A 10,241-nucleotide genomic window follows, 5' to 3' on the forward strand; every position below is an offset into this window, starting at 1 on the left:
TGAATGGTTTTTTGGGAAACTTTTGGTGGCTACTATATACAATTTATACCCAGGATAAGTGGTAAACACTAAATGGTGGGTAGATCTACTATACACTACTCAGAATATGTGCATAAGTTTATTATTAGCAATAGTCCAAAACTATGTTAAATGTAGACAAAAACTGAATGGTTTTTTGGGAAACTTTTGGTGGTTACTAGACTATATACAATTTATACCCAGGATAAGTGGTAAACACTAAATGGTGGGTAGATCTACTACTCAGAATATGTGCATAAGTTGATTAACTGAAAGGCCAATTTTCTATGAATATTTTTGGCTGTACTATAAATGAATGCAAAACTGAAAGGTCATCATGGTTTAGCTTGTATAAAGCTTGCATGCATTCACATTTGTGAACACTTGATCTATTAAGATAAATATGGGTAAAGCACTTTTTCTACTGGCACTTGTGAGCCTGACCGTTGCCCTGGAGAATCCAGAAGATTGGCAAGCTTGGAAGAAGGTACATACGTTCTTGAGCAAACAATTTTTTGCAGCCAATATGCATGCAAATCTAGAAATTGTAATGTTTTATACTTTTACTATAATTATACAGGAGCACAACAAGCAGTACAACGATGTCACGGAGGAGCTGAACAGACTGACCATCTGGCAAGAGAACAAAGCTTTTGTGGACGCTCATAATGCAGCAGCTGACAAGCACGGCTTCACTCTTGAGGTCAACAAGTTCTCCGACCTCACTAACGTTGAATTCACCAAGACACACAACGGCTATCAAATGTCGGACTTCCCTTCCTCTGCTCGTATGTTTTCTCCAAATCCTCGTTTCCAGCTGCCTTCATCTGTCGATTGGCGAGAGAAAGGCTACGTGACAGAGGTAAAAGATCAGAGTCAGTGTGGGGGGTGTTGGGCGTTCAGCGCAACAGGTTCTCTGGAGGGACAACACTTCAACAAAACTGGCAAACTAGTCTCATTGAGTGAACAGAATTTGATCGATTGCTCGTCTAATTGGACCAATAATGGTTGTAAGGGTGGAAACGTATACAAAGCATTCCAATACATCAAAGACAACGGTGGCATCGATACCGAAAAGAGTTATCCGTACGAAGGGAAAGATGAAATATGCCGATACAGCAAAAACAACATTGGAGCAAACTGTACGGGCTATGTAACTTTGAGGAAGGAAGATGAAAACGCTTTAGCTGTGGCATGTGCCTCCATTGGTCCAATCTCAGTCAGTATTGATGCCAGTAAGCACAGTTTCCAGAGCTACAGTTCCGGTGTGTACTACGAGCCAATGTGTAACCCTGATGTACGAGACCATGCTGTGCTGGTGGTTGGTTACGGGACGGAAAACGGCCAAGACTATTGGTTGGTTAAGAACAGCTGGGGCAACGACTGGGGGGAGGAGGGATACATCAAGATGGCTAGAAACAAAGAGAACAATTGTGGCATAGCTTCTGCAGCTATCTACCCAACTGTGTGATAGGAACACACGTCATTACTTTTGAGGACAATTTATTAGTATTGTATCAGGAGTACATGAACTCCTGATTGCATGTATATTAATTGTACCATAATAGATGATTGTGTTATATCTTTCTTGATAATTATGCCTCGTTATAACAAGTAAACAAACAAATTAAGTACCCTACACTGTATGTAGAGACTACTTAGAAAGAATGGCTGAGCGAGCTGACATTATAAGACTGAAGAGAGTAAGAGTGTGTGTGGTATATACTATATATACATGCACACAAGTAACAATGATTGACAATGTACGTAATCAGACACTGCACGGCATGGAGTTGCTGAGTCTCTTATACTATAGAGCATTGCACGTTCCTTTACATAGAGCAACAACAATTATTATTGTAAGCACAAATAACAGACTATACTTCTAGCTTGGCCTTATAGTTTCAGTTATTAGTCATTAATTAGTTATTAGTTAGTTATTGTTATTAGTTATTAGTTATTAGTTATTAGTTATTGTTATTAGTTAGTTTTGGTAGAGTACGTACATACCGATGACCACAGTTTACACATAAGGTTCTACTCTATTTGTACTGTGTGTGTTCATCATGTAAGCCTAACTATATACAATCACAGGTACTTCAAACCCCTCGGAAGTAAGAGGTGCATGCAAGCACTACAAGGTTCTGGTACCTAATGAGTTCACCCCCAAACAACCCTGGGGAAACTTCCCTCAAGACAAGTGGGATGAAGTATATAGCTACCTTAAAAAGAAAGTGCGGCCTTGGATGGGCTCCGGAGCTGTAGTGGGTGGCCGGGAAACCGGCGGTGGCCAGCTCACTTCCTGTCTGTCTTTCATTAGTCAGCAGCACTGTCTACCTTTCATTACGTAGCAGCCCTGCTACCTTTCATTAGGTAGCAGCACCTGTCTGTCTTTCATTAGTCAGCAGCACTGTCTACCTTTCATTACGTAGCAGCCCTGTTACCTTTCATTAGGTAGCAGCACCTACTGTCTTTCATTAGTCAGTAGCCTGTCTACCTTTCATTACGTAGCAGCCCTACTACACTGTGGTTAGTAGCACCTACTGTCTTTCATTAGTCAGCAGCCCTGGTACCTTTGATTAGGTACGTAGCAGCACCTACTACTTTTCATTAAGGCAGTAGCAAACAGTTTATTTTTTAAACAATCCATCCAATTCTGCACAAAGTACTTCTTGGAAAGGAACACGGTATAGGTCCACGCATACCGTATCTAATAGAAAGTGAAGTTTTGTGCACACTTTAAAGACAAACTCTATTTTGTGACATTCACTTTTATTACGAGTGTTGCAAGCTGCGCTGTGCTAATGCCTCTCGCCATGTTATGCTTTCGCTCAAAAAGCATTAGCACCGGGGGTATTAGAGTGTTACTATAATGAATTTTACTTACTGAGAAGAAAATACTTATTTACATGTCTATTATTGCCTATTGTACGCCTCGAGGCATAATAATACAGAAACAGCATAATAATTTTTTACATGTCTATAGTACATGGAAATAGATAGCATGTACATGTACGTATAAATCAATGACTGTTCAGTTCGGCAGAGTAAAAGTGGGTGTGGTTTGCTCTAACTGACACACCCAGAGCCGGCCGTGTTAGGCGAGGGGTGCACTGGAAGATGTCAACGGGGTCAATTGTTCAGGTGGGAAAGTGGGTGTCGCTTGAGAGAGAATATTGGAAACACAGTGGAGTAAACGAGATACGACCGCTAGACCATACCTGTGTGTGTGCGTGGGTGTGTGTGTGGGTATGTGTATTATGTGTGTGCGTGGGTGGGATTGTGTGTGTGTGCTCACGATAACTAGGAGTGCTCCCTCAGTATAGCCAGGCTTGAAGGACACCGTCAAGGGGACTTCCCCCTCTTGACCGCGCATGAACCAAGATACTCCACTGTTATAACGAGTGTTGCACGCTTGCTAATGCCTCTCGCCATGTTATGCTTTCGCTCAAAAAGTATTAGTGTTATAGTAGTTTCTATAACGAATTTTACATTAAAGTTAGCTTATCTCACTGAGAAGAAAATACTTATTTACATGCATCTATTGTCAGTTGTTATCTATTGGCTTACCAGTACCAGGACCTCAAGAAAGAAGAAAATTGATTCTTCCATGCAGGATCAGGAGTTCAGTGTATATAACATGATAATATCTATCATAACTGAGAAGAAAAGACTTGTGTACTTGCATATGGCTAAGGTTATCTATATTAATTTGTTATATGGTAGGGTTTTGTGGCTTACCAGGCCCTTAAGATTCTGCCAGGAGAATCTGGATCTTGGATATTATTTTCTCACACATGGGGAATGAGCACGCATGCATGCGCATTACATCCAATCCACGAATCAAAATCCAAGAGAACGTGGCTAGAAGCCTATGAAGCTGTTAGTTTTCGTCGCATTGCAACCGTTGAGCAGTTACAGCTGGAACAGACACACACACACACACACAGAGTCAGCTTTACCGTATCCCTCGTGCGGCTACGCCTCGAGGCATAATAAAGAGATAAAGCTAAAAGCTATATAATGGTGGACACAGACATGTTGAAAGTGAACATTTTAAGTTAATTTGGCAGTCGAGCCCTGTGTTCCCGGGTTATCTATCGTGGTCGGGAATTAATCGATGACAAACTAAAGAAGTATGCAGATTATGAATCCACACACAAAGTTATTATTAGGTGGGAGGACATTAGTTCAACGGAGCAACTAGTGTTTGTACTCTATTTCCTCAACCCATGCAGAGCAAGAGCTCACTTGCCAAAAGGAGTTATAGTTCAAACCAGTTTAGTGGACCTTAGCTTTATCAACTCAGAGAGACAAGTATAGAAATACGTAAATCCAGGCAGGCAGATACTACTATGATTTTACATGATACTTTTGAGGACAATTAATTTGCCCACTGTCATGTTGTACCATACAATTTAATATAGGTAGACTATGTAATGCTTAATTGAATGCTATATATAAATGAGCAATTAATTTGTACTGATATTCATTGCCCATTTGTTGTACCATATATAGATACGACTATGTAATGAATGCTATATATAGATAATCATGGGCTATAATAAGAAAGAGAAAGAATGGTGTGTGTGCATGTACATGTGTGTGTACATATTAGAATGGCTGAGCAAGCTGAAATTAAGACTGGAGAGTAAGATTGTTGCACACATCAGATGCTGGAGTTTGTAGAATCTGTGCAATTTAGCTCAGAGCGTTGCATGTTCCACCAACATGATTAGTTGCAAAGGACTATTTACAGATACTGCACTGCTAGCCTCGATTCCAGGCCACATTAAAACACGTATTTTTATCGGCCTGGAATCGAGGCTAGCAGTACTGCTAGCTATATAGGCACCTAGTGTATACATATAAACAATGACACGCTTACACTGATGCACTTTATGATCTATTCTGTCAATGTTACAAATTATGTACTTTGCAGACTTGTATACTGTGTGTGTTCATCATGTGTAAACCTAACTATATACAATCACAGGTACTTCAAACACCTTGGAAGTAAGAGGTGCAAGTACTACGAGGTTCTGATACCTAACGAGTTCACCCCCAAACAACCCTGGGGAAGCTTCCCTCAAGACAAGTGGGATGAAGTAGGAGAATGCTACCCAGAGCACTTGCGAAAAACTCCTAACTTCACTACACACATCCCCATATATCGTGTATCCCACATGACACATGATGAGTCAGCAAGGAGCATCGGTTCTACATTACCACAAGGCTACTACACATTCAAGACAAGGGCCAGACTAGGGAAACAAGGTGATCTAACTTGGGACGAGACTACAAGCTACGGTGGAGCTTCATTAGGAGAGACATACAAGCAACTTGAAAGTGGAGAATTCGAGCTACTCCAACGATCAGAAGCGAGCCCTGTGTTCCCAGGTTATCTATCGTGGTGGGGAATCGATGTCAAGCCATTTTATAACACACAGGAGGGAAATGAATTATGTGAAAATATTAACGATATCCAGAAGAACAGACTGTACTATGTGCCTGGCTATCTAAATGAGCGAGCAAGTTCCATCTACGGCAACAACTCCTACAGTCTAGCATTTCCTGACCTACTTACCAGCTATCAAACAGCGAGAGACGATAAGCCTAGGGGTGAAATTCAGCTTAAAGTCGGAGGAACTTTATTGTATAAGCAAGAAATTTGCTACGTAGTCATGGTTGGTCTAGAAGGAGACAAAAAGCTTCGATCAATGCCTTCTATGGGGGATTACGAGTACTTCAGTCCCTTCCAACACAAGGGACTCATTAATTCCGAAGGAGTCGTCATCGATCAACAAAAAACACCGAATTTCAGAGCATTATGTATCGTTAGCAGTTTTAAGGACATTAAGTTCAACTGGGAGCAACTAGTATTTGCACTCTATTTCCCCAACCCAGAGCAAGAGCTCACTTGCCAAAAGGAGTTAGTTCAAACCAGTTCTGTGGACCACCATAAATTCTGCATTTCTACGCAACCACCCCCTAATGGAGGAAAATGGGTGTGTCCAAACAAACTTTCAAGAGAACTATAGAATCCACATACTATTTTTACTAAATTAAAATTACAAATGTATGAGTGTAAATGTGTTTGGTACATATTATACTTTAATTGTCATTGTCTTGTGTATCATCTGTGCTTTATGCATGTTGACCTACTGACTATAGGCAGGGATGCATTGAGGGGGGGCAAGAGAGTAATTCTCCCCCCCCCCCCAGGATCTGGCAGATTCATTATAGTAATTAAGCATTAATTTGTGCTGCTATAATTATGATAACTTGTGAGCTGAAATTGCACTAGAATCGATCTAAGGCCCTCAAATATTCAAGTACGGCTTAAAGTTGGAGGAACCCTATTGCATGCATGTACATGAAATTTGCTATGTAGTCATGGTTGGTCTAGAAGGAGACGAAGAGCTCCAATTAATGCCTTCTATGGGGGATTTCAAGTACTTTAGTCTTTTCCAGCACAAGGGACTCATTAATTCAAAAGCCGGCTATACAACAAAAAGGACTGGTTGTAAGGATAATAAGTTCAACAGGGAGCTACTATAATAGTGTTTGCCCCAAATCAGAGCAACAGCTCACTTGCAGGCCAAAAGAAGTTAGTTGAAACAAGTTCAGTGGAACATAACTTCTGCCTTTATAAGCAACCACCCCCTAACGGGGATAAATGGGTGTGTCCAAACAACCCAAAGGAAAAGCATGTATGGAAATAGATACATAATAGACTAAATTACAAGTGTGTGAGTAATATAAATGACCATAATTATATATATATATATACATGATTTATTTCATCGATCTGTTTCATCTGTGCTGTTTAGTACATTCTGACTATATGACCGCTCGTTTAGCCATTACTCTTGCTAGCGTCGTACACTGATATGTATGTATGTGCATAAACACGCCTCTGTTTGTTTATAAACAAACAGAGGCGTGTTTGTGTTGTTGTGTTAGTTGAAAACTATAGTTTTCTTCTGGATAACGTTAATGTTTTCACATAATTCATTTCCCTCCTGTGTGTTATAAAATGGCTTGACATCGATTCCCCACCACGATAGATAACCCGGGAACACAGGGCTTGCTTCTGATCGTTGGAGTAGCTCGAATTCTCCACTTTCAAGTTGCTTGTATGTCTCTCCTATAATGAAGCCCCACCGTAGCTGTTCATCTGTGCTGTTTGCATTTCCTGACCTACTGACGAAGTATTAGGTGGCGGGCGTTGGAGCCGTATCGTGCAAGCAAGAAATTTGCTACATAGTTATGGTTGGGACAAAGAGCTCATATCAATGCCTTCTACGAGGGATTACAAGTATTGCAGTCCCTATACTACCCAACCAACAGCAGAGAGTATGATGTCATTAGTTTGCCCTAAAATTAAAGGGATACATCAAGATGGCTAGAAGCAAGGAAAACAATTGAGCTTCAGAAGCCATCCACTCACTGAGTGCTAAGAAGACATACTTGTACGTATATTCATTGCATATTGTTGTACCATAAAAATAGGTATGATTGTGTAATGCTTGATTGAACAAACTAAAGAGAGGCGTGTTTGTGTACATAAGTATATATATACAACGCTAGCAAGAGTAATGGCTGAGCAAGCTGACATTAAGACTGGAAAGTAAGTTTGTACATGATATATAGGAATGTGTGTAGTCGGGTCAGCATCACTATTCATTGGTACACATTGGGATACTACTGAACTGTGTGTTCAATCATGTATGACATTGTGTACAACAACTTATAATATCACAGGTACTTCAAAACCCTCTTGGATGAGAAACACAAGTACAAGCGCTACGAGGTTTTGATACCTAATGAGTTCACCCCCAAACAACCCTGGGGAAGCTTCCCTCAAGACAAGTGGGATAAAGTAGGAGAATGCTACCCAGAGCACTTGCGGAAAACTCCTAACTTCACTACACACATCCCCATATATCGTGTATCACACATGACACATGACAAGCCAGCAAGGAGCATTGATTCTACATTACCACAAGGCTACTACACATTCAAGCCAAAGGCCAGACTAGGAAAACAAGGGGATCTAGGGGGACCAGTCACTCGGGGTGAGACTATAAGCTACGGTGGAGCATTAGGAGAGACATACAAGCAACTTGAAAGTGGAGAATTCGAGTTACTTCACCGATCAGAAGCAAGCCCTGTGTTCCCGGGTTATCTATCTTGGTGGGGAATCGATGTCAAAGAGACACAGGAGGGAAGAGAATTAACGTCTCAAATCAAGAGGAGCAAATGCTATGTGCCTGGTTATCTAAATGATCCAGAAACTTCGATGTACGGCAACAACTCCTACAGCATAAAATTTTCTGACCTACTGACCAGCTATCAGACAGCGAGAAGCGACAAGCCTGGGGGTGAAGTACAGCTTAAAATTGGAGGAACTTTATTGTACAAGCAAAAAATTTGCTATGTAGTGATGGTTGGTCTAGAAGAAGACGAAGAGCTCCAATCAATGCCTTCTATTGGGAATTACGAGAACGAGTACTTCAGTCCCTTCCAACACAATGGGCTTATTAATTCGAAAGGAGTAATCATCAATCCACATAAAGTACCGAATTTCAGAGCATTCTTTATCGTTAGCAGTTGGGAGAACAAAAAGTTCAACTGGGAGGAACTAGTGTTTGCACTCTATTTCCCCAACCCAGAGCAAGAGCTCACTTGCCAAAAGGAGTTAGTTCAAACTAGTTCAGTGGAACATACATTCTGCCATTATAAGCAACCAATTCAAAACTATGGTAAATGGGCGTGTCCAAACTAGAGAAGAAGTGTAGATAATTAATAACGCATATATATATTTTTTTGGCATTGCTGAGTACATACATTGCTATTATCATGTGTTTTATTTGAGGTGTTTGCATTTCCTGACCTACTGACTATATAGGTATAAAGAAGCTAATAAGCCTGGGTGTAACATTTAGGAGGATTATAAGCAGGAGATTTGATACATATAGTCATGGTTGGTCTAGAAGGGACAAAGAGCTCAGTAGTGCGGTTTCTAACTACCCAATACAACAGTGGAGAGTATGATGTCGATAGTTTGTAAAAGGGATACATCTCAAGTGGCTATAGAAACAAAGAGAACAATATTGTGGCATACTGGCTTCTGCAGCTATCTACCCAACTGTGTGATAGGAACACATGTCATTACTTTTGAGACAATATAATACGTATATTCTTTTTATATTGTACCATAAACAGGATGATTATGTAATGCTTATTGAAACTAAACAAATTAAACAGAGGCGTGTTTGTGTACATGCATACATATGTACCAGTATACGACGCTAGCAATTAGAGTGATGGCTAAACAACAATTTAATGCCACAGGTACTTCAAAACCAAGTAGGGAAAACAGTATACAAGTTTTACGAGGTTCTGATACTTAATGAGTTCACCTCCAAACAACCCTGCATGGGGAAGCTTCCCTCAAGATAAGTGGGATGAAGTATATAGAAAAATGCTACCTAAAAAACTTGCAGAAACATCCTCATATCCCTATATATACCCAAAACACTACGGAAAAATCCTAAAATTACTATACACATCCCATAATGAGCCAGCAAGGAACATCGCCATAGGGCTACTACACATTTAAGCTAAGGGCCAGACTAGGAAAACAAGTCTTATATAGATAAAGCTAAAAGCTATATAATGGTGGACACAGACATATTGAAAGTGAAAATTTGAGTTACTTCGGCAGTCAAACTCTGTGTTCCCGGGTTATCTATCGTGGTGGGGAATTGATCTTAAACCATTTTATGAGACACCAGAGGGAAGATAAGCATGGTTTTCTCAGTATAAATGAGCCAGAATCTTCAATATGCGGCAATTAATTCGGAAGAAGTATGCATGATCATGAATCCACATACTATCAGGTGGGAGGACATTAGTTCAACGGAGCAACTATAGTGTTTGCACTAAATCTCCCCACCCAAAAATTTGCTACGTATAGTTATGCGATCAATGCCTTCTATGGGGGATTACGAGTACTTCAGTCTTTTCCAGCACAAGGGACTCATTAATTCGAAAGGATATACAACAAAAAGCACTGGTTGTAAGAATAATAAGTTCAACAGGGAGCTACTATATAATAGTGTTTGCCCCAAATCATAGCAACAGCTCACTTGCATGCCAAAAGAAGTTAGTTGAAACAAGTTCAGTGGAACATAACTTCTGCTTTATAAGCAACC

The 10,241-nt window shown here is 40.3% G+C and overlaps 3 protein-coding genes across 3 annotated transcripts; all 3 read left to right on the plus strand.

Annotated features, from left to right (window-relative positions):
• The first annotated feature begins 344 nt into the window (after nucleotides 1–344).
• On the plus strand, nucleotides 345–1,616 carry LOC135349360 (procathepsin L-like). Its single transcript, XM_064547894.1, has 2 exons — nucleotides 345–505; nucleotides 599–1,616. Exons 1-2 carry the CDS (start codon nucleotides 422–424, stop codon nucleotides 1,487–1,489), a joined length of 975 nt encoding a protein of 324 aa, XP_064403964.1. The 5' UTR covers nucleotides 345–421; the 3' UTR covers nucleotides 1,490–1,616.
• Nucleotides 1,617–4,564: 2,948 nt separating this feature from the next.
• Nucleotides 4,565–6,145, plus strand: LOC135349362 (uncharacterized). Its single transcript, XM_064547897.1, has 2 exons — nucleotides 4,565–4,669; nucleotides 5,015–6,145. The coding sequence occupies exons 1-2, from the start codon at nucleotides 4,599–4,601 to the stop codon at nucleotides 6,057–6,059; spliced, it is 1,116 nt and encodes a 371-aa protein (XP_064403967.1). The 5' UTR covers nucleotides 4,565–4,598; the 3' UTR covers nucleotides 6,060–6,145.
• A 1,424-nt stretch (nucleotides 6,146–7,569) lies between these two features.
• Nucleotides 7,570–8,902, plus strand: LOC135349404 (uncharacterized). The gene is made up of 2 exons (XM_064547932.1): nucleotides 7,570–7,651; nucleotides 7,786–8,902. Exons 1-2 carry the CDS (start codon nucleotides 7,620–7,622, stop codon nucleotides 8,807–8,809), a joined length of 1,056 nt encoding a protein of 351 aa, XP_064404002.1. The 5' UTR covers nucleotides 7,570–7,619; the 3' UTR covers nucleotides 8,810–8,902.
• Nucleotides 8,903–10,241: the final 1,339 nt, after the last annotated feature.

This window comes from Halichondria panicea, chromosome 15, assembly GCF_963675165.1.
Source record: "Halichondria panicea chromosome 15, odHalPani1.1, whole genome shotgun sequence".
Taxonomy (NCBI): domain Eukaryota; kingdom Metazoa; phylum Porifera; class Demospongiae; order Suberitida; family Halichondriidae; genus Halichondria; species Halichondria panicea.